The sequence below is a fragment of the Cinclus cinclus genome, chromosome 2, assembly GCF_963662255.1.
Source record: "Cinclus cinclus chromosome 2, bCinCin1.1, whole genome shotgun sequence".
Classification (NCBI taxonomy): domain Eukaryota; kingdom Metazoa; phylum Chordata; class Aves; order Passeriformes; family Cinclidae; genus Cinclus; species Cinclus cinclus.
In genome coordinates, this window is record NC_085047.1 from 29,468,322 (window position 1) to 29,494,164 (window position 25,843).

Genomic DNA, 25,843 nt, shown 5'->3' on the forward strand with positions numbered 1-25,843 from the left:
AATGCATGCTACACCGTTCCCCTTCTGTTTGCACAAATGATCCAAAGAGCTTCTGCTCCACATTTTGAAAAACAAAGAATAAGAAGTGTTAGCTACTGAGGAAGACCTGTATTATAGGCAAGAACAAAAGAATAGTAAGGGAATGGGCTCTTTAAAAACATTCAAATAAAAATTTGAATTGTAGTTATGCAAAGCAAATCCTACTTAATGACTCTTTGCCTGTATCTTTCAATGTCAAGTAGGACCTGGGAGAGACACAAACCCTGAAACAGAGTATTGTTCCACAGCACATAAATCTGTACAATTCATACAGATTCATATGTACAGGGTGGGTTTAGCTGAGAAAAAGCTAAAGGAACCTGCTTATGCTTGGACTGCAGGACATATCACACATGAAGCAGGAGCAGCTTGGCTTTTCCTCCCTCCTATACACAGAGTGTTTTCACCTGGTCCCAAATTCGCCCTGCCCTGTCTCCATTCAGAGATGTACCCATACAGAATGTTTGTGAGATGGTTTACAGTGAAGAGGATGAATAAGAGAGCTTATTGCCTCTAATTTTGAAGTGTTCACAGTTTAAAAATCAGAGTAAAATATTTCAACAGTAACCACAGTGGAAGCTAAATATCAACTGCTAAACATCTTTAAACCCACAGGACCCCATAAACTGTATTTTAACCTATTAAAAATACACAACTAATGTTCTGAACTAGTAATGTAGAATTTAACAAACCCTGCAAAGCTAAGGAAGTTCAAAAGGACTGGGAAACAGCCAATGCTTTATAGGTAGTTTAAAAAGTACATACAACAATGATATGAAATGAATGATGTGGTTTCAAAAATAAATTCTTGATTGATATGTGTATGCTGATACTAAGGATACAAAGGATTTCAATAATTTCTTGGTATTGTACAAAATACTAGTCCTAAACAAATTCAGGGCAGCACATATGAAGTGGATTAAAAGCTGGCTTGCTAGAACAGTTCAAAGTAAAAAAAAAATTGTGAAAAAATAAAAAATCCTTATCCTATGAAGATTCTGCACAGATACTTTATTCAACATTGAGCAATATTTCTAACAATGATCTCCAAGAAAAATGCCAGTAAAAAATTGCAGATGACACAAAAATTGATGGAACTATAGATAATGATAAAGAAAAAGTCAGTTCTGTAAAATCACTGATAGCAGGTGACAAAACAGGTTTTGCCTGAACAATGTGTTCCAACAGAGATAAGTGTAAGGTCAAACACAGAGGAATCGGGAATGTAAATCAACAGGGGTAGGAAAGCAGTAAATCAAAAAGATTACAACCAGCTTCAGAATAAAGCAACTGGAAAGTGGATGATGGTTTGAGGCAAAGGTTAAGAGTGCAAACAGAGCTCCTGGCTGGCTGAAGAGGATGAAACCAAGAAGGAATCAGTTAGAAGAATCACATTAGAAAAACCATTACATTGCTGTCTCCATACTGAAGACACTGGAAAATCCATTAAAAAAAACTTAAGAAGTAATTCAAAATCTGTCTTATATTGCAAGACCAAAAAAAAAAAAAAAAAGCATATTTCCTTCAGGAGAGAATGTCTATTGTACATTTGATAGTAACCAGCTATATGGTGCAGATAACCCTTTAAAACAATGTAGAGAAGGAAAAAGTCAAAGCAGCTGGAAATCAAATGTAATCAGATTCAGGTAAGAATAAGACATATTACAGCTTCAAAGCAATTTTGTACTAGAACTTTCACTATATATCTTTTACAATGTGCATTTTGAGAACTCCAGGTGTTTCACTTTGGAAGACCAACCACACTAAAACCAAGCTTTTAAAATTTATGTTGAAAGCAACACGGCATGCACAGAGTCTGGAACACATCAGGCACTAACCACACACCAGCGCTGGGACAAGACTACACAGTCCCTGCTGCTGCTGGGACCACAGCTCATGTGACTCAAACCAGCTCAGTTACTCTCTCTCTGTGTCTAAAGTGCAGCAGCAGAATGGTGGCACAGCGGCCACCACTATGAGAAGCTGCTGAGAGAGGATGGGGAAACTGAGAAAGTTAGACCTGGGCAGCAAAAAGCTCAGAGCCACGACAGAAAGACCCTCACCCCAAATCCTACTCAACCATCCTGCAGTACTGACCCACTTGGGCAAGCACTTCTTGGTTTGTGACAGGGAGTAAGACCATAGCACGAAAGAATCATAGAAACAGGAATAGATATGAATGACATTTTACAAGGTAAATACGGAATATAAAATGTAAATGCCTTAGAAAATAATGCAGAGAATAACACTATTTGTGACTACAGGTCCTAGAATGACGAATTCTCAACACTGGGAAAAAGTGACTTGGTTGTTCTGCACACATCTCAAGGTTGCTAGATCACCTTCTACTAAATTAGGACTTGAGCTTTTACATTGTACCATTTGGGACAAGCTGATTATTTTTAGCACAATAATCTGCATCACATGTATTCCACAATAATACTTCTTAAACTACTCAGGGTGAAAACTAGTATTATTCATCACTTGATTTCTTGTAACTTACATAATCAAAACAAATCCTGTGGTTGGTGGTGGTTTTTCTGCCTAGGGTTATTTTTTTTAATAATTTAATTTAATTTCCTTAAAATCATTGAAGATGGTTCCACTGTATTGGAAAACTCAATGAATTATAATCACCTCAATTGCATCGTCGTACATTTTCCTTGCCTCTGTGTCCATCTTGTCTGACATAAGCCAGGCTTTCAATAAATATTCATAAAAACTGTCTCCCAGCCCGCCCACGGATGTGTGATCTGTAGAAGGGAAAGAGGGAAGAAAACAAAAAAAAGGTTGAAGTTATTATGCAATAGCACCTTAAATTTATTCAAAACATAAACTTATGTTTTCAAGGCCTACTGCTGTAGAATTACAAACATTTTTAGCCTGTTTAGCAGGAAAAAGCTGCACTGCACTCTTTCCCCTCCAAACTTACATCACAGGCATAGAACCTTCTGTACGCGTTCCCTATTTGTCATTCTGCAAAGGCTATGCCTCATATAAAAATGTACTTTAACCTCTGTTTTTACTTCATTCCAAAGAACCTAACTGTTGCGCTGCTAGGGCTTGGGGGTTTTAGTTTTTGGTTTTTTGAGGTATATGTGAAAAAAGCATGTAGAAAACCTCCTAAGACCTCTGTACCCAGGATGTAATCAGGCCACGTGTCTGGCTACAAACTGCCAGCCATGAACTACACAGAATCCAATCTTTCCAGCAGATTTTTATTTCTAACAGGGTAGTTACCCAACAGACTAACAAATTCCTCAAACTAAATGTTCTTATTGAACTTATTTTACTCTAAAGGGAAGCAAGCTCCCTTTGCAGTGTATAACACAAGACCTGCTCTGTTTCAGTGTGCCTGAGCAGCTATGCAGAGCTGTGCCATGTGTCACAAGGTAAGGCTGTATTAGAATCCACCAGTGCATAAACTGAACCTCCTAACACACAGATTTATTCCGTCCCCCCCACCCCCCATTTTTTTCCCCTTGTAGAGGTTGTCTTTCACAAATAGTGTCACTGCTATTCTGTGCTGACAGACCACTTGAGATCTATGTATGTTTCTTGTTGGCTGAACTATCATACTTCCCCACAAAAAGCCTACTGATCGTCTGGAAGCTTTCGACCAGGGTAAGCACTCACCCAGCACACCCTTCATTCAAAAAGCAGCACTCTGTGAGACTTAATAAGTGACTCCAACCAGAATACACATAACCTTCCCTTTCCTAATGTTACAGCCCTCAAAACAGTGGCACCAGAACAGTCTCAGACTCCTGAAGCTAGGCGAAGGAAATGTTTAACACCAACATTGTCAATGCCAGAAATTCACTGCCCTAAGCATGGCTGGTTGAGTCACGCAAGCACCCTTTTACTGGGTGAGGAAAAGATATGACACTTCCTTCTACAAAATACCTCAAAAAAGTGGTATTACTCACAGTTTTTCTGGGATAAAGGTGCAAAAGAGAGGCTGAACTCTCCTTCTGTTCTTTTTTCCTCCAAGCACCACCCTACCACAGCATGTGTGCTTGTCTCTGAAGATGTGAGTAGGAGGCTAGAGCTGGTAGATGCTGCTACCCTAACTCTTCTAGCTGCCTCTTGGCTCCTCTGTTACTTAAAAATGGATTCCTAAACAAAGGAAGGAGCAAGTAGAGAGCCTGTAGCTTTCCCACTTAGTTTCAAGGTGTGAATTTGAAGTAAATTACTTCATGTCCTTATCTTATACCTCACAATCTCCTCGACTGTCTTCTCACACCCAGTTACTCAATGATTATAAGTTTTCATAAGCCTTCTCACTCTGAGCTGTAAGAGGACATTCAGGTCATGAGTCACTTTCTTACACACACGCAAGGGCTAGAAATTACTCCTTCAATTTCCAATTACATTCTGAAGTAGACACAAGAAAACAAGGGTCTGTGGTTTACAGAAAAAAAAAAAACGAAAAACCAAGAAACAAAACAAAAAGAAAACAAAAACAACAAAAAAAAAAACACCAGAAACTACTCGGGATTTCAGAGTTACAGCTCATGCCAGCACTGCTCAGGAACTAACTTCACAAGAGACAGTTCAAAACTACTTCTGTTAAGCTGCTGCCTTGTTCCCAGCTGAGCTCTGTCACTTGAGTCAGGGATGATCCTCAGCCAGATGTCCTTGACAGATGCACTCAGGTCCCAACAAGGGCAGGCTATTGAACCCTCAGCAGCATTCTGTAGTAGCTCCAGCTGGGTTTGGGACAGGAAAGAGCAGGAAGATGAGTGGAAAAGGTTTATTTCCTAAACAGAGAAATCCACATTCCAGGTGTGTTTCAAAAGTCAATTATCAGCAAAATGTCCCATTTCATGTCTACTTCTCCAGGCAGTCATTTGAGAAGTGTCCTTCTCTTCTGTCAGCAGCTCTTCTCCTTCACACTGCTTCTCATCTTAGACAAGACTATAGGGAACACGGGCACCAGAAGTATCAGGGGATACAGGACTCAGAGCCATCCTCAGACAGCCTTTTTTTCACCTTCTTCGTGCAGAGAATAGGGCTGCTCAAACTTCTCAGATTCAGATCCTCCTCCCATTCAGCAAGTAGAGAAGCACATGATAAGAAACTAAGGCCTTTCAAGGGCCTTGCAACTCCCAGCAGCATTTTCCTTGCTTCTCTTATGCATACCTCACTCCAGCTTTGACCAGCCCAGAGTTTTCAAAGCTCCTCTCTCATCCAGCAGTGGGCTACTCCACTCCCCAGCTGATGCCTTTCACAGCTGGAGCAGAGGGAAGACCTGTCAAAAAAGGCAAACGGATCCTGTTCCTTCTCTTCAGCAGCAGAAGGACACATGAAATATTTCTGGTGGGAACATATTATGGTATTTCAGGGGTAAGATGCAGCTGTCTTTATGTCCCTGTCCCCTCCCCACCCACAAAAACAGCCAAAAGAGGATGGAAGTGAAAAGGAGGCCAACATAGCAGCTGAATTGAGGTTTAAACACAGTGAGTTGTCCAACTTCTGCAGCTGCATTAACTGCACCCTGGCAAGGTCTTCTTCAGGTTTTCTGCTAGTGTCTGAAGGTGTTGCTGCATTTTATAAGAACTATAAGTAGAAATTACTTGAAACACAGTTTGTGACAGATTGTGGATCTTTGACAATTTTCTCTCACCTACAGTGGAAATGCTAAAGAAATATTTTCCAAGATTCCTTGGCAAATATATAACTGGTGAAAACTGTAGATTTGGGTCATCACATATCATTCTCACCTAAAAACAAAGTTCCCTATCCAAACTTATCCAAACGTCCATGGTGGTTATCACTTTCTCCTGCTATTTGAGCTATAGCTCAGATGGATTCAAAGATTTAAATCAGTTCAACTCTGAATGTTTTGCTCAGAGAAATGTTTTTTCACATAAAATTTACTGACGTTTTCACACTGGCCCTAACCTTTCATGACAATCCAGAGTCTAAAAGGGAATAACTTGTGATTTGAATAACCGAGCTTACAATAGCACCTTGACACTGGGTACTCCTCAGTAAACAACTGAGAAGATAAGCATTAAGCACCAGCATTTTGAAAATTTTAAAACTGATTCATTATTTCATATTTGATTTACAATAATAATTTAATTAGCTCTTTGTCACTGAAAGGTTTTTATTTTGAAGAGCTCTTTTACAGTGAAATCCTGAAGCAGAATTCATTCCAGATTAAGACAAATATAGCAGAAATAACAGAAGTATGATAGCACATTAAATGTGGCTGGAGCCACATGTTCTGTTAAATGTATGTCTTTTTAGAACATTCATTCCTCCAAATCAAGATAAATTTGGGTAATTTCTTCATTCCACATTTTTTCAAACGTAGGCCCAGATGACTTGGCAAACTTAAAAGGATTCCAGTCAAGGATTGCTTTGGAATTCTTTTCAAACTGAAGTAGCTGCAGTTGGAAAGAATACCTTCAACTTTTTGCAACCAAAAGCAATTACAAGAAACCCTGTACTTTTTCTGGTTTGTCACATTTGAAACATATTGTGTGCAAACCTGTGACCTGTGCAGTTAGTCCTTTTGTAAGGATTCTTCTTGCCAAAAAGAGACAAATAAAACATTAACAGAAAGACAATGATACTCCCAAGTTCATAGCAACATTTTGGCTCAGCTACTACAAAGGATTTACATCCTCTTAAATACTGGCATTTTTCTTCTTCATATAACAGCGCTCAACTGTAAATAAAAAACTCTCAATGAGCAACAAACCAATCAATCTCAGAGCAATATTTTAATGAGTTTTTAAAGTATCAATAGAAGATCTATATAGTAACACACGTCTCAGCTAATATGCCAAAACACAGATCTACCTCATTCCCACAGACTGAGGAGGGGCCTTCTTTTACAATCTCGCGCCATCATTATCTAATATTCCTAAAGACAGCTTCACTCCGAATGATCTTCTTGGTATCAGCAATGATACCATGAGCTCACTGCTGACACAGTCTCCCCAGACATGAAGCAGGACAGCACTAAATCACAGCAGCAGGCAGGAGGTCAGACAGGGCGCACACAAGTCTCACTGAAATGCCACTGGATCTCAGCCCCAGAGAGGCAGGGAGGGTCTGAAGAGCTCTGGTGATCTGTTCTCTGCAAGTGAAACTGCTTCTTCAAAAATCTGGGGAGACAAACTTTTTTTTTCCACAAACAGCTATTCAAGGCATAGGCAACAAGGCTCCCCCTCTTCAACGACAGGTGACGCACTGAGATAGATCTGGCTGTTCTTTCTCTTCAGGATTACTTTTTGGGGATGGCTGTAGGTAACAGGGATACTATGCATTCACACAGCTCATTCTCATTTGTCATATGCAGACCTACCTAATATCTGTAAATAAATTTCTCCACAGCAAGCCAACTTCCACATGAACAGCAGTGGCTCCTAAGCATACAGCTATGGCCACAGACAGCAAGTTCCGAACATGTGTCACTTCCTTTGTTTACAGGGAAAGTTTGGTTCAGTGAGCAATAGCGTGTTTCCCACAACAACTGACAGCTCCTTAAAGATAATGTTATTAATGAAGCCTATTCTAATGAAGGTCTACCTGCTCTCTAGAGCAAACTTAAGATGTGCAAATTATTTTTAAGCAGATGGCTTTAAGTAGTTAACAGCAGCTTAATGAGGCAAATTAAAAACAGTTCATGATTTGCTAAACCCTCTCTGCTTTGCGCCTTCATTGTTCAATTGTCATTTCTTGGCAGGGAGCAAGAATAAAGAAAGAAGCCAGGCATTGTATTAAAGGCAGCACGTCATGCCAGAACTGATGCTGCAGTCCCAACACCTGAGGGTGAGGCTTCCTGCTAGCCGGGAGCAGACCGGGAGCGAACCACTTCTCCTCCCTGACCCCAGGGCACATCCGCCTTCGGCACAAAGCTTCTGCATCGCTTACTGCACACGGAATAAAAGAGAAGAAATACAATACTGGGCAGAGCTATGTTTAGCATGCACAGGCTGCCCTGCTGGAAAGCAAGACGGTGAGATAACATTGGAACAGTGCAGAAGCACAAGCAGGTGGAGATGAGGATCAGCTATGCCCACAGTATTTTTAAATCACAAATTGTAACTACAGCACTGATTGAACATTTTAAGCTAGAGACGGAGAGAGAACAATCAAGCGAAAAATTACTAATTTGGCTACTTGTAAACTCAAATCTCGGAACTGTAACTGTTACTTTTGACTTTAAAATAAAGCAAAACTCACTAAAACCTGTGCTATACTCAGTAAACTGGAAATGCCAAGATAAACAAACCACTGATTCATTTCAGCCAAGAGCAGCAGTACAGAACTACTTTGCAACAGAAGAAAGGAAGCAGTAAAAAGGGAGGCTGATCTTCCTCAAGGATCACAAACTGACAAAGTGCTATTGTAATATGTCAGAGGAGTTCAAGAGTGGAAAAGTTAAGTGACCAGGAGGGGGTAGCAAAGTGATTAAGCTAATACTGACTTTCATTAAGAAACCCGCATACTCCATCACCATTAGTTGTTCTGGCCTGCCCCAACTGGCCTTACACTGCAGGAGCCCTCTTTCTCTGTGCAGGAAACTTTTGAAGAATTGTTTTTCTGTCTGTCTTCAGGCTGGCTCTGATTAAATTTCAGTTCAATCTTTACTTCATGTAGTTGGACTTACTGCTCCTCAGCTGCTCTAAATAGGTGCAAGCTCCCCTTCTAATCCTTTAATCCAGAAAGCTGAGGCCCTGGAAATTGCAGCTGCTGCAATTCACAGCAGAAATTCAACCTAAGGATGTCATAAGCCATACTGGCTGGCTTAGAAGTGCAAACACTCGTAAATTAACTGCAGCAGAGGCAGCCCTGATAAAAGGAGGTGGAGGTGCAATATTTAGTCAGATATAAACTTTGTATCACTAAGAAACACATTACCAGCACCAGAATTTTTTCAGAAAAAAATGCAGGTTTTCATATAACAGAGCCACATTTGAAGAATATAAGTTAAGCACTTATCAGCTGGGAGGTAGCTGAACAGACACTGCTGCCCATTCTATTGTCTTGGTGCCACAACAGAATGCAGCAACCTCACTCAGCTCCTCCCAACCTGGGGGTGCCTGCTCAGCACACACAGCTCTGGAGAATGGAGCAGCTGGACTCTAAATACTCCCGATGGAGAAACTAGATGTGGATATTTTAACAAAGGTTGAAAAATACGGATGGTTCTTGAGTTCTTTAACTGTACTCTTTGAAAAAACAAACTTTAATCTGAGTAGACTCACATTCCATTTCTAATTTCATTTAGAGATGGCTAGAGCATTTTTGTCCAAGTTGTTTAAAGAAACCCCAACAGAACAGCTTGAGGCAGACAGAATATTCCAGTTGGAAGAACTAGTCTGGCAGCTACAAGAAACTGAAAATGCAATCACTTAATGGAAAGTATTAAGCAATCTTAATTATAAGTGCTACCAGTTTCTTATATAATAAAATTAAGGAAAATTACTTCCTAGAACTGTATCAAACTAAAGATTAAAAACAGTTAAACTTGCCCAATTCAAGTGTATCCAAAGACTATAGAAATACTTTGAAACAGACTAGCAAGTATAACTAGCCAACTAATACACATATTTAGGTAACGAATGTTTTTAGAATCAAAACACTTATTCAGACTGAATGTAATTTATGATTCTGTAATGTCAAAGGAACATCCTAATTTGGTATCTTACAACAGACTGTACTTTCACTCTCAGGAATTCACAGCTGGAACAAATGCTTTCTTTTTTCTTTCTTTCTTTTTTTTTATTTATTCAATCTTTCCTGAAACATCAAAACATTCCTGCTATTATTTATAATTCTGGAAAGATTTAGGTCATCTCTCAGAAGACATGTTCAGGAGTTAAACACCAATCAGCTAAATACATCAAGTCTACATGCTAAAATTAGAAACACATTAAATCCTTATGTCAGTGTGTTTACTGAGAAGTAGCCTTTTATCATCTGAAGTTGTCTTTTCAAGGTTGTTAAACTCACCCACAGAGCCACCCAAATGAAGCACACCTGCCTCTCAGCCAAGTTTGGAATCTCTGTAAATTCCAATTGTGTAGGCAGCATTAATGAAGCCGCTGGGATTAGCAGTGGATTGATGGAAAGTTATGTGCATGTTTGTCTCTGATGACTTTTTTATTTTACAAGGTGGCTGTGAAAAGCAGCTAAAAGGGGTAACATCACCTGCTGCAAACAATACTGCTGTAGGTATGTGCCCAAAACCCAAAGAGTCCCTTTTGAAAAAGAGTTCATATATAGAAGGATTGACAAGCTCTTAAGGTCTTTACACCCTTTAGTTTATTCAGCTTAATCTTCCCTGAAGATCTCAATTCTCCTCTTGAAGATGATAAACAAGAACATGGGAGAGGAAAACCTTTATTACATTAAATCTACTCCAACACTCATCTGTACCAAATCAGCTGGCAAAACCACTATCAAAAACTTCACCCTTCAAGTTGTACCAAGACATGGCAGATTACATATTTACATACATATGTATATATATCTCTCACATGGAAGCTGTCAGTCAAAAGTGATTCCAAGAAACAAAGAAAGACACTTCCTATTTTTGATGCACTTTTGGATTACGCCACATGCAATATAAATCCAGACTACTCTGACTGTTTCTTTCTCCTAAACTTCAGTCTATGTAGCTCTTATTTTTCTTCCCATGATAGGTGCCCGAAATGGCACACACAGTCACCTGAAGTTTTGATTACTCTAAGTGCTGGGAAATTGTGCTGATTCTAAGCATGCTGATTCCATGCTCTGTGACTGAGACTGAGCTACCACACCATATGTGGACTGCATTCATCACCACCCCTCTCTTACTTCGTATATCGTATGTCATATGGAACCATATCTGCAAGATCACACTGATCTTCAAGTCGAGACGGTATTTTAGCTTTATGCTAGCAAGGATAGTCCCAGAGGAACTTCAGGAATAAAAGAAGCTATTGGTAAGACACATTCAATGTTCACTGAGCAGAACTACAGACCCTCTCTGCTCCATGTCACCAAACTGGAAATGTTTCTCACGTGACTGCCAGCAGATACACCTCCATACAGAACTCAGAATATGAAGTCTCACATACTGAAGACAGAATAAAAAGAAACAGATATCAGATGTGACAACAGATGTGTCATCCATCTAGAACGCATTGACAGAAATACTTAAGTGCACAGCTTCCAACATGTTACAGAGAAGGAATAAAATAGATCCAAGGAAGTTTAGTAAGGCTGTAACAAATTTGTCACTGGACTTTGATAGGCTTCCCTTTCATAAGAAACTGGTAATTCAAGAATGGTTCAAAAATGCAGCTTTAGGCATAAAATTATGAAACAAATTATGAGATTCCACAGGGAATCAAACTCTAAAAACTCACAGAGCATCTGTAAAAGAATGACTTTTTACTCCCCAGCCATTTTAAACTGATGTCTTCAAAGCCATCAGTGTAAACTCTCAAAAATATCAGGTGGTACCCTAAACATGTCAGACTTTGTTAATACAGATGAATTTACTGAATTCACAGTGAGAAAGATAAATGGAAAAGCTGCTGTGGGACAAATCACAAATTCTAGCTATTGATGCACTCCCCACTAAGATCATGCTCTAAAAGTATAGCTTGGTGGTTCAGCAAAATGAAATATTCATCTCTTTGCCTAGTGATGTATGCAAGCATTCTTGTAACCCGAAGTTATATCACATCCAAATCCTTTATTTAGGAATTATTTATAGACACTCCTTTTCAAATACATAATTCATATACATGTTTAACCTTCCAATAACACTAGAATCTTTAACACATTAAACAAAGCTTTTATTTGTTCAGCATCTTTTTCAGCATCTTGCTCAGCAGACCAGCAAAATGTCTTAACCTTGTAGTCTTATAAAAGCATATTCCCTGTAATGCACAGTTCTGTTGTATTTCATGAAATTAAAGTTTTAACAGTTTATCTTGCTCTTGGCTTCTAATGAATAAACAAATTTGAATGTAGCTTTTTCTTGGAACACAGACAATTAAATTTGTACAAGGTTGTAAAGCAGAAGGGCAAGGGGAATTCCCCAGCAGAGATTACACAGATTATTTTCTATTCAAAACACATGCATGTTCCTAAGGACAGAACAACACAAAATAAATTGGAGAGTAAAATTAAGATAGCAAAAAAAATTAAACTGCAAAGAACCACCCCCACCTCCTCATATGCAACAGCATGTCTACTGCTGGAAGTCTAGAAATAATGCTGCAATTTTTTTTTGTTCATAGTGTAATAAACTGAAAGCAGATTTCAAATAGGAAAACATACATAAATAAATGCTTACACCAATGTCCAAGCTACCTATCACATCGATTACATATCTCCAGTTCTATAAATGATGTTCTAAACACAAATTTAGAAAAGAAATTTATTTGCTAAATCAAATAAATGTGCAAAAATGCAGTCAGGTTGCAAACTACTCTGCAAGTACTTTTACAATATGCAATTATTTTAATTCTGCACCATTTCTATTTAAGAGAGAAAATCTTTTCCTCATACTGAAGGGGAAAAATAATCATCTGTGAGTCAAAGTATTAGAAAGTATTATTCACAAGTCGAAATAGAAAGTAGTTATCTGATGAGTTTTGGAAAATACTTTGGAATATGGAGACTTACTTGACCCAATTCTCTTTGCTTCCTTTTAGGTTACAGATATTTTGCCAGAACTTAAGATTACATTTCACTTTTATTTTTCCTGACTCATGGCATTGCTAGTTTCTTTATTATAGACATAATTTAAGATATTCCTTGTGCTAAGGAAGGGTTAGAGTAAATAAATAAGGGTAGGAGAGAGAATGTATAATACCTTCATAATTAAAGGAGATTATGAGCAGCTTCAGCTGGCAAAGACTTTTCCAATATTAGCATCATTTCACCATCTCTAACTACACTATTAACCTGTTAATTTATGCTGTAATTATATTTTTATCTGAAATATGTATCTGCAGTATTTCTTTAATCTTTTGAATGACTACTTCATTCTTCAGGATTATTCACTGCACCTTGCCATCCATCTGCAAGGCTCTTCATCTCCCAGAGGCAGGTGTAAAAAATGAAAGGGTTTCTTGCTTAATCTTAAAAACGAAAGGCCCAGTAACTGATAAATAAATCATGTTCTGGATTTCTATGTCTGCAGCACCCTTGAAAGCTTGCATTCAAGAGAGCCACTCTCCCAATGGATCAGATAGAGCTCACACTGTCATGGCAATACCATTCAGCTGACATGCTGATTTTTCTCACTGTTAGCATTCTAACAAGGGGATATGCAGAGTGTGACCTTCATCAGCTCCTTCTTGATCAAAAAAGGTCTGGAGATCATAGGGGCTGGGAGAACTGGCTGGTAGAGCTCAGAGGCTGATGGTGGGTCATACAGCCCTAGGTTTACATGCCAGCAACTGAAAACACCTGTGTGTGTTTGCTTGTCCCAGTGAATTTAATCCTGAGTGCATGTGTAGTTCACTACCAAACTCCCAGCTGGATAGCAGGAGTAAAGAACCAAGCTCTGTACTCGTGGCTGCACAGGTACTGGACTGAGAGCCTCTGCTCATATTTGAAGAGTCCATGAGCACGAGGACACTTGTGAAGGGCGCAAGCTCATACATCTATTTGACAATGAACATAAGGAGGAGGATCAAAACCTGGCTACCTGTGGATAGGTTGCAGGTGAATTGTGGAGGACGACAGAGGGGTGCTGCACAGGCAGGGCTGTGGGTGGCTCTCTGTGTGGGCAGCTGCATCAGTGTCCTCTGAATGCACATGTGCACCTCTGGAATATGTCCTGACTGCAAATGGGAACTTCAGCAGTTACATTCATCAGATGAGGATGGAGACACTTGGACCTGGCAGGACTTCAAGAGCTGGGCAGGAGGAATCCCCAGGTCTTGAAGTCTACTGAATGCAGTGATTCTCTTGCTATCTTTAACCATGTTATATACATATATAACAAAATGAATATATACATATAAACAAATATAATATACATATAAACAAATGAAAATTTATTTTCACTGTTCCTTTAAATTCTGAAAAATAAATATAGACAGAGAGTGCTATGCATTTGATACAATATCATATCACAAATGAAAATAGATAGGATGCACTGCTCATAGTTTGTCTGTTACCTGCAAGAGTTTAAATTAAGCAGTTCGGTTAATTAACTAGCTCAGCCCAAGGGCAATAGCCTCAGACCAGCTGTACAGGCACGCATAAAAAAACCTGGAATATTTGTTCAGTATTTCCACTAATTTAATGACAGTAATTTAGATTTTTTTTTTCCTAATGTTTGAAAATTGCACCATTTTAAAAGAAGTGTAAATCTAATACAAATAAATTAAATCCACAGATGCCTTCTCCAAATAGCATTTTAAAATCAAAAGTGCTTGGTTTAATTTAAGCAGTTATTGTTGAAAATTAAAGACCACCTGAAGAAAATGCAATATGCACATCCATAAAGATATTTGCTTAAGTTTATTTAAAGGCCAGTTTACAGCACAACCAACTGGGAAATTGAGGTTATATGCTTCTCTCATTCAGCCACCTGGATTGTGCCTCTACCTACTCTGTAGTAACAGGTGCAGGAAGCTGCAAGAAAGTGAGAACATCACCAGAAGGGGCTAAGGTAGTGTAACAGGCTAAATACCTGCATGAATCTTCTTATTGTCTTTAAAGGATAGCTATCACTTTGACATGGAAGACACCATTTAAATATAGTGCATTTAATACTCTTAACCACATATGATCAGTATCACACTGTCAGTGAGTCCCTATAAAGATGGTGACAGAGTGTCCCCCACTGGGCTTTTAATTGGGACTACTTGCAAGTCTGAGTCAGGGGGTTGTTTTCCGTAAGGAGACATGAATAAAGCAGCAGAGAATAGACTGCAGCCAGAATGTTCCTCACATCAGCATTCAGTGGTGACAAATTCAGTGTTTGCTGCTATATTCCTAATAGCAATGCTCAGCTCATGCACTCTAAGTTCACATGCAAGCTTACTTCACAGCAACTTGTTAATGTGCCTACATATCACTAAGGTATAACAAGAATATAAGATTAACACAGAATGAAATTTCTGCTTATTTTCTTGTGTATGGAAGTCATATTTGGCCTAAGCCCCAACTTTAGTTAAACTGACAACTCTCTTAGTAACCGATCTGGGTAACTCCATAGGTAGCCCAGATGCAGGAAATTAGAATTGAAGCCAAGAGTAATTACAGTTCCCCTTCCATAACATTATTACTTGCAAGAGATGTTGGGACCAGAAGAAATTAAGCAGCTTATTTTCAGTGTTAGAAAGCAAAAAGGAAGAATGCCCAATTTGCAGAATTGTGCAAATGTGACGTGCATGCCCTGACTTTACAATAACATGCAGATTTGGCATTTCTTTTGCTATTTTCTTCTAGTTGGTATTCCCATCTAACATGTTTGCAAATGCAAATTAAATTTTTCAATATATTTTAATTTTTTAATAAATGACTTTTCTTCAGTACAAATCAATTTCCATAATTTTGAACACCCTCTTTAATCAACTTTTTGTTACATCTGCTTAGGAGGCTTCTCTTGAAAGCACTGTTACTGCTTCTGAAAATAATCTAAATTAAAAGTTCTGATGCTCACATCAATCCAACTACTCACTATGTGTAAACAAAAAGCTGACAAAGTCAACTGAAGGTTAATGTGAGAGGTTAGAAAATCCTTCCTGCCAGCTATTTACCTTTCAGTCTTATAGAAACTGACATCCCAAAGCAGAAGTATTGTAAATAACTTGTTTCTACTGGACCATCACCTTAGCCCATAAATAAAAATGGAATCTGTCAACATTCCTGTGGGCATTATAGCTCTGCTTTCTAGCAAGTGCCTCAGTGAGCCCCAGTGACAAATCCTGAGCTGAACCCGTTCAAAAGCTGTCTGTCATGACACCCAAGCTGTAATAATACCTGCACATTAAAAGCTTAAACCCAAATATTTAGTCATAATTTTTCTCCTCCTGGGTATAATGAACCCCTTTGCTGCTACACAGCATTAAGTATCCAGTTGTATTACAAAACATCTGCATTGGAAAGGATGAGGATTTAGCAATGACCAGTAAGCCATTCACCCAGCCGTTTTTAGGATTGGGGTTTACAGCATTCAAGTGCAAAGAAATAATGGGATGAAGTAGTAGTCCCTGCTCAGTCCTGCCTGCTGTGGCATCAGACCCTGGCTGCTGCTGCTTCATTGAGACAGGCAGAAAAAGAAAGTCATCTGTCACCAGAACTCTTCTTCAAGGGCTATGTCAAGTGCATTAAATGTAAATGAAAATTTATATTAATTAAATCATAATCACTTCAAAGACATTTGCCTGTTTTCTTATAGATTAATGTCACACTGACATAACGATTTGACTCATCTCTACAGCTCGTTAAGAACCTGGAAGCAATGGTCACATCCCTCTTGATGAAATCATTATTACTAATTGGTTGGTAAGTTACTTCACTGATTATAACTTTTCAGGAAACATCGACTGTTTTGAATGCAAGTGCATGTCTTTGTAAGCTCCAGCAGATGAACAAGTGAAAAAGATGGTCTGCACATCTCAGGGCCGTGTCTCCAGCACATCACTCCCAGCAGTGAAACTGCAGAACATGCTATTTATACTGAGATCAAAAGGCCTGCACTCTGATAAATCAAATCCCACCAGAAATGACTCACTGGACCCTGCACCCTCACATCAGAAGGATGTCAACAAGACTGCAGCACATCACATACACCATTCCTCTTCTAACCCAAAAAGAGCACAGACCATATTTTGAGCAGACATTTAAATGAGGCAAAGCAGAACAAGACACAGCAACGTGGCCTAAGATCTATGGAGGCTAAGACAGAAATATTCCGAGGCACAGAAAAACCCCATAACTGCTGATCCCCAAAAGGCCTGAAAGACCTTTACAAAAGCTAGCTCATCACCATTCAAGAACCCCGGATATGTGAAAAGGACAGGGAGGGCCAATGTAACTTTGGTTAAAAGCCACAAAATTAGGGTGTGCAGACAGCTCTGAGAAGGTATCAAGATGCTCTATGAAGTATCAAGGTAGAAGGTATCAAGAATTTTCCACAAGGTTCTTTTTGCAAGTAGACATGGATCCAGTTTACAGCCCTATAGGGCCACATCAAAGCCACAAAAAATACTGCTTCCCCATTCTTCCACAATCTTGCAATAGGATTTTCCTTTAAATATTCAATTTTACCTATCAACTTGTTGGAAGAAAATTAAACAGAACAGCAATACTTCTAAAAAGGTAGAATTTTTCTTCTATTCAACTTTTGCATATTTTTTCTGAAAAAAATAAATTAAAAAGCAAAGACAAAATATAACTGCTGAGAAAACCTGACCTAAATTAATTCTTCCACTATATATTTTGTCTAATACTAAGAATTAACTCGCAGTAATAGTATTAATTGGTCTGACTGCTAAGTTCACCTCACCACTGATGTTTTTATTACTTCAAATGCAGGAACTCACCACTAGAACGAAGGGTACAGAAACAGAAAATAAACCCACTGCTCAAAAGATGCTATATTGCAGCTATATCCCATAGTTCTCCAGCAGTGTATTTAAGTATATATTTATGCCAATTTATTTTATCTATTTCATGCTCCTCATGACTTAGTTGCAATACTGTACCGATTAACAAGAAAGCTAACTAGAATTGAACAAAAAAAAAAATCCAAGCAGAGAAAAAATTGTTGAAAGGAAGAAAGAAAAAAAAAAGAAATTAAAGCAACACTAGAAAGGTCAGAGTGAAGAGTTACTTGTATCTAGGCAAATAAAGTGTTCCGAAATAATTCTCAGAAACTATCTGCAGAAAGTACTTTGTACGAGATAAGATGCATCAAACTAAAGGTCGCAGCAAAGATGAAAAAGGCAGCTTTCTCAGAAGCTGGAAAAAGTTATGCTTTGATACTCTTTCCATTGTCTCAGTCCTTCCACTACAAAGGTATATAACAATCCAAATACAATGCTCTTTGAAATTACCTTCTGAGGGGAACATAAAAGCCTTGCCTGCCCCTAATACCAACCATGAGACTCAAGCCAGTAACAGTGTAGGGAACTTAGACACAAGTCCTCTAGTGAATTGGGATGTTGTGTGGGAAGGCATCATCCTTACTCGACTCACTTATGTGTAGCAGCACAGAACCTCTGCAAGGGAGAAAGAAATTCCTGCCTAAGCCTCAGGTACTCTATCTCATCCATCCAGTGTTTCAGACCACGCACTCCTTTACTGTAACTTCTTAAATTTTTGCAAGTAGATGTACTGAAGAGTGATCTACCAAGGATACAACAGAGACATTTTCTCATCACTCCATCCAGGTTTCTGAAAGGAAATAGAGAATTATGGAATTTTGTTATCCTACAAAATCAGTATTAGGTTTACAATTGCTGTTTGTCCTTGTTTCGGCTGAGACAGCATTAATTTTTTACACTAGCTGAGAGGGGGCATGGCCAGACCCTAATGTTATTCAATACCATCTCAGGTCATTGCCAGAGGCAGGGAAAATTACTCCTCTCAGGAGAAGGGCATCCTTTCTGGTCAGGAAGAAGAAAGTGGTTGGAAAGAACAAGTCTTCTGTGTAAATTGTTTCTTTATCTTATACCTTTTCTTATAAATATTGTTGAAGTTACTGTTCATTTTCTTATCTCACTGATGTTTCCAGTAAATTGCTCTTATCTCAACCAGTGATCTCTGCCTTTTGTGCTTCCAACAGGAGGCAGGCAGAGGGCAAGTGAGAAGCAGGTGTGGTTTTAGAGGACTACTAAATTGGAGACTACCATCCTAAACCATGACACTGTTGCCCTGGGAAAATCGTAGAAATATTACCAGAACATCTGAATATGCATTTGGAACCTTATTTGTTGAAAAAAAGAAAACCCAAACCCCAACCACCAAATTACAGGAAATAAATTTATGACTCATGATCAGCATAGAAAAATTAAAGGCTCTATAAATTTAGATTTCCTTTTATCCTCAAAACTTAAGTCTCAGTTTGTAATCCTAAATTTGAATCCTAAATGTATCATCTTTCAAAATCCATTTAATAGTATGTTTGAGCCCCACCAAACTTCTGCAAAGTTAAACTTTTCACTCTATGATCATTTTTAGTGATGAGGAGAATTTTAGACCCAAGAGATATTAATTCTGTGCATTGTTATTACAAGAAAGCTGGAGAGGGACTTTTTACAAGGACATGTAGTGACAGGACAAGGGGAGATGGATTCAAACTGAAAGAGAGCAAGTTTAAATTAGATATTAGAAAAAAAATTCTTTACTATGGGGGTGAGTGAGGCACTGGAACAGGGAAGAAAAGTTGAATAAGCCAAATCCCTGGAAGTGTTCAAGGCCAGGTTAGAGGCTTTGAGCAACCTGATCCAGTGGAAGGTGTCCCTGCCCACAGCAGGGGGATTGGAACTAGATGATCTCACTGCCTCTTCCAATCCAAGCCATTCCATGATTCTATGAAACAGCCTCTAAAGAATCCTGGTGATACGTCACATTAGACTACTTTTGATAAAGCCAGCACAAACAGATGGTTAGGAATTAAAAAAAAAAAATCAATACAAAAATTGTTTCAAAGCAACAATAAAAAATTGTCTTTTGAATAAATAACACCTGAGTATTTGTATTTGCCTATTTTCTTATTTCTGAATGTGCTGTTAAACTTAAAATTATCAGGAGAATTTATCCCATCAATACGTTTGCCCATCTCAGATGGTGTCACAATCCACTCAAAGACATAAGATGCTTTGGAGAGAATTTTGGCTTTAAAGATGGGATCAGACATGTATTTCACAATGACTGCAATGACAGCTGTATTCATCTCCCTCACATACCAGATTCAAAGTCAGATGCGGATTCTCAGTTTGCAAGCCAGAACATGTTCTGCTGGATATTTACAGCCAACCACTGAAATCCCCAAAACCTATCAATGATGTCAAACAGGACAGAAATAGATCATCTTGGTTGGTTTTCCTAAATAGACCTGCATTTATAAATGAAATAGAAATAGAACGCTTGAAGAAAAAAATTCTCTTTTATCACCACCACCATCAAAGCACAAAACCACTCAACCTTTTTTGAAAGAACCACTTCAAGAACGGAATCACGATTGTGTCTCTCTCTTGATGCTTTAGCTCTCTTCTTACATTGTCAGCAACAATACCTGCTTTTTCTTTTCATTCCAAAGCTTTTTTTTTTTACATCTACAAGGAGGTTCATCATGCCATTTCACATGCCACTAAGCAGATGAATTACGTTTGTAGATGTCAGCACCTAATACAATTTAACCACCACAAACATGCATTAAAGCACCTCACCTTACAATAATCCACTTACCAGATGGTTTGCAGAACAAAACCAGAACAGAATCAAAATGAGGAAATACTTCCAGCCTTATTCTTTATTACTGAAGACTTTATTGACTGATAAACATAAGGATAGGCATCAGATTAAGTAGGAAGCTGTTTTCAGAAAGTACCCTAAAAAGTGAGCTCTGTGACTTCAGGCAGTGACAGGCAAAGATTCATTTCAGGAGACCTCAAGTTCAAGCAATCCTTCTCTATTTTATGTTTTCAAGCAATGTGCCCTACAGAATATATACTCAGCAAAAGAGTAAGAAGTAGACTTCTAATTAGGAATTAATAAAATAAGAATACTTACGCTGACCCCACCGGCCTGTTCTTGGATTCAAATAATTTGGATAAAGTCCATTAGGACGATCCATTTTTTGAAGTAACTTCCGAATGTGCATGACCTAAATTAAATAAAGAATCAGGTTCACCGCTAACAACGTTCGTCTGCCCTCTGCACAGAGTTAAATCTAATCTTTTGCTTTTTTTTCATTTTTAGTACAAATTTTATTAATCTGAACCACAAGCTTTCTTGAGGGCTTTCCTCAGATTTATATGTTTTTTGTTTTGAAGGACTGCTCACATAAACATGCTTAAAAATCATGATTTTTATATGTATTCTGAAGCAGATAAGAAAACCTGTGTTGTCATATATTTCTACTTGAAAAAGACATCTATTTGGTAATAGAAATACAAACACGAAAATATTTACCTGCTATCAAGAATGGAAACAGAATGCAATATAGAAAGTACTTCCCCTTTAATGCAATTTATGATAAGAATTATGATAAAAATAATGATTTTTGAGACTCACCTTGTTGTAATATACAGGGTCCCCTGTCAAATAGCTGAGGTGGACAAATTCCATGTGCAGAGTACCAAACTCAGCAAGGATGCTGCTGCCAGCAGAAGCCCAGCCCCAGTTTCGACCAACACCACTGAATTTCAATAAATATGCATGAAGAAAGGGAGAAAACAACAGAAAATTCAGAATTACTGCACACAGCACAACTACCACAGCCAATTAAACAAGTAACAACAACATTTTAACCCACATTTAAGATTACAGGAGTTGTGATTTGATTGATGAGTTGGTTCACTGGCTGGGTCTTTTTGGAATAAAGATACCCTAACCTCATAAAAAAAAAGTCCTATGCTTAAATAATGAAATACCATGATACCATACAAATATTGTGACTTAACACTGGGCTCAATCAGAGTTGTTCTTTATTTACTGCATGTTCCTAAGAACAAGAATCAAGATAAGACAAGGTCTGAAGGTGGTGGTGTTTGCTGCCTTGTCCTGCTGATCTGCTGTGTTCCCTTTACTTGTATGGGATGTGCTTCCAATCTTGTGTCTACATAGGAATATGGAATGTTTACCATTGACACAATACATTAGTTCCTCAGGCTCACCTAAAGAATCAGCAGAAAGTGTCACATGCTTCCTACCTTTTGCATTCTAAGTGATACCATCTTGCTAAATCCTAAATTACCTCTGATTTAATCTAATCTGGGAGTTTTCATCACCTTTCAGGATTGGGTATTTTAATTTCTGTAGTTAACTATTTCAGAAGATTACTTCTACTTCCTCTCAAAAAAGATTTCAGTTATGAGTAAGTGTATGCACAATTTAGACATACATCCCAATTCAGCTACTATTTAAGGACATAGTGAAAACGTAAAGAATGCTTTGCATCAAAAATGCTCTCTCAAAATCTGAGGGAAATCCTAGCACTGAGCAAGCAATACAACAAATATTAGACAAGGCAGCTGTCTTCCATGATGCAATGCAAACCATCTAAGTTCAGTCTGATCTGAACAATCATCTAAAGGAGCCGCTCCAACTGCACAGACCACAGTTGACTTCAGCATGTCAGACTTTATACTCAAGCCAAAATGTAAAATGAAATAATGACTTCAGAGTCCCATCATCTTCTCAAACGCTAGGAATCTTCTAAAGGTAACATACAGCTCACACAGTACAGAAAACCCAGTAAGTTCAACCATGTCCTGCAAATAATTTTGCTTTTTAATAGATTTTGCAATGGCTAAAGAAATAATTATTAAGCTCTAGAAATAATACACTCATAGTGGTCCACTGGCAAATTTAATGCTTACTGCAGAATCATTTAAAAAACCCAGGATCAAAATTTATTGCAGTTAATGAGTTAGAATGTGCTGAACTCTATCAAAATTATTCTAACATGCCAGGAATGACAATTTGTCTGCATTTTATACAGTTCCACTACTAAGAAAAACTGATGTATGCCATTATTAATTTTAAGTTGGAGGGAGGGGGAGGAACACACTTCATAAAAGAAAACTCATTACCTTTTCAGATTCACCATTGCCCATGGTATACCTGTAGGCGTGTTGAAGGCTGGAAGAAGTTTTCCTGCCAGTTGCACTGCTTTGATCTTGAAAACCTAAGATAGTAGGATCAATTGCAAATAGTTACAAAGTCTGATTTATCTCCAAGAACTGCAAAGACTGAAATTTCCTTGCCCCACCTATCTCTTTTTATTTAAAAAGCTTTACATTGTAAAAAATACATTAACTTACAATTTTTTGTCATTTGTTCACTTTATAACTTTCAGTTAGATTTGAACATGAAAAGCAAACTTGTCATTTTGATTTCTTTCCTTCCAAGCTCTCCAGCAACAGTTCTTAGATTCCTATTACAGGAGAATATCAGGTCTCCTCCCACCTCCCTCCACCACTAATAGGAATTTAAAGTGCTTTTAAAAACAATCTTTAAATCATACCTTCCATCTTTCAGTTAAAAACCAAGACACAACTCTCCTACCCAAGTACTTTAACTTTTACAAACATCCAATTTCTTTTTAATGAGATTAGTGCAGACAGAGTTCCTATTCTTTTATAAACACTGTCTATGCAAAACCAGGTATACAGCTTCCTCTAGTTTTTCCTTCATTGATACTACATATGAAAAAATGATTAGAGGGCTAATCTTCCATCACTAGTATGATCCCTCACAGAAATCACTGACAGGACAAAATCTCAGTCATTTCTAGTGCTATTTCTACTTACTTTTAGAACATAAATCTGTAATAGCCTTACTCAGAGCCCAACGTTTATTAGACAGACAAGCAACTGGGACAAAGGTCCTTCTAAGCCTACCTGAAGCATATTTTCCAAAGGCATATTGGGTATATCCCCATGCTATGAATCTGCTTTTACCAGTTAGTTACTAGCATACATTTTAATTAATGCACTCAGTATTCACTACATTTCTAAACAAGTACCTCCTTAATCTGGAGATAACATTATTTACCAGTTTGATGCACCATGCAAACCAGTTACAAAAAGAGCTTCCACATCCCAGAATAACTTATGCAACACAGATGTAGTACAGCAACATCATCTCTTTGGTGACCAGCAACCGGACATAAATGAACAAATCTAAATGAAGATGCATAAGGGCAATTTCAGACAGGGAAAATGTTCTTCACCAAGAACAAAACAGCACCAAACCTGTCAGAGCTCAAGGAACATGTGGATGATGCTCTCAGCCACATGGTTTAGTTTTAGCTAGATCTGAGAGAAGTAAGGGGTTGAATTCCACAATCCTTAAAAGTCCTTCTAACTTGAGACATTCTACAATTCTGTTGTCAACTACCTGACCAATACTCCGCAATCAAAATGAATAAAATCTTAAAGAAGGACGGCAGGGGTTGATTTGTAAAGTCCGTGGAAGAAACTGAGGAGATGCTCACTAGAGAAGCAAGCTGAAAACTAAGCAATCAAGAATATCCTTGATTTTCATATGAAGGTGGGAAAAAATCAATATCTTAATGTTTGAGGAGACAACTAGTGAGACATGAAATGAACCAGAAAAAATATTAAAGATGACATCTAATTGTATTTGATGCAGTGGAGTATGGAGAGATGGAGGTGAATCTGAAAGCAATGAGCCGGGATAAAGAACTTTTAAAGAGGTTCTCCACATGAATTGTAAGATGGGATATGTCTAAACTGAAAAAGGATATACTTGAGAATATGTTTTGATAGAACTGTGAAGCAACAGAGGCAATAACGCTTGAATGATTTTTAGCAAAGAAACTGACAAGAGACAGTGTTTGAAAAAACATGCAGAAATTTAGCAGTAAAATTCATATAACACTCTGACCTTGAACAAGGGACCAATTCAGAATAGGAAGGCATAGTATAAGAGGTATAATACAGAGACAATCTATGGTAATTGGGAAAAAAGAAACCCTTAAGAGAAGTAAAACCTCAGTCTTGGGCCCAGTTGCATAAGAACTACCTCATTTGCATGTATAAATAAGCGTCAAAAATTCATGTTGAACTTTCAGAATTTGAAGTAGTAGATGTGTTAAGACCAGACAGAACTATCTACTGGGAGTCATCTAGAGGGACTCCTACAGTGCAGACAAGCTTCAACAGCTAATCAAGAACAGAATGATGACTTCCAGTCAAATGGCAAATAGTTTAGAAAGACATTTGTAACATGAGTTTGTTTATCTTCAGCTTTCATATCTTGCACCCTCTTAGAGTGCTATGCACTATCATATTGTTTATTAATAAAAGATACTGAAACAGTAGGGTGAGAATATTCAATGGGAGAACATACTAAGAAATATCCTTGGTCAAGAACATTCTTAATGGCTAACTAATTACATTGCTAACCAGCTTTTAACCAGTTTGAAATGTATGGTATCTGAGAAAGGAGTTTTTAGCTAGTCTATGAAGTAAAGGTTGAGCTGATCAAAATGTGCATGATTTCTGGAAAAGACAGTTAAAGCAAGGCAATCACTGAGCCATTTCAGCATCTGAGCACCAGCAGGAACTGCTAATTCCAACAACACTCCCTTCTCTATATGCCTCTCATCCAAAACTGAAAGTACAGGAACAAAAAACTGGTTGAAGACATGCCTTTACTTTTTATTACTGCTATTTCAGTCTGATTTCACTGCTACTTCTGCATAAAAAACCAATGAGTGCTTGGCACAGTGTTTACCTATGCAGGCTGGAGTAAGAAGCGGGAGACAGTTGCATAGGATTCTATCAGAGCCAAGTGACCACAAGAGCATTTTTGCAGAGAGGGAGGGAAATGTAGCAAGCAGTGGTGAGTGAGGTGCTGTTTATGGCAAACTGCAGATGTGTCCAGAGAGTTCTGCTGAGCTCATTAAAGTGCCTTCTTCATCAAGTTTCAAACTTACTATAAGAACAAGAGCAAAAGCCTCAGGCTCTAGCTTATAAATAATGTGCTGGTATCAGACAACGTGGTTACTTATCATGCAATATTTTTACTTTAATTTTTTTTAAATGGTTAACTCATAGATTCTGCTTCAGCCCTGGCAGATCCCTGTTAACAGGCTATGCATTTCAAAAATACATAGGCA

At 38.1% G+C, this 25,843-nt stretch overlaps 1 protein-coding gene across 3 annotated transcripts in view; it reads right to left on the bottom strand.

Annotated features, from left to right (window-relative positions):
• MAN1A2 (mannosidase alpha class 1A member 2) overlaps positions 1-25,843 on the bottom strand; it is a 134,446-nt gene that overhangs the window by 25,017 nt on the left and 83,586 nt on the right. For all 3 annotated transcript variants that reach the window (XM_062515529.1, XM_062515528.1, XM_062515530.1), the window contains exons 6-9: positions 22,788-22,882; positions 21,268-21,391; positions 20,764-20,857; positions 2,677-2,792 (exon numbers count right to left, since the gene is read on the bottom strand). In XM_062515529.1, coding sequence (XP_062371513.1) covers positions 2,677-2,792; positions 20,764-20,857; positions 21,268-21,391; positions 22,788-22,882 — 429 coding nt within the window. The remainder of the gene's footprint in view (positions 1-2,676; positions 2,793-20,763; positions 20,858-21,267; positions 21,392-22,787; positions 22,883-25,843) is intronic.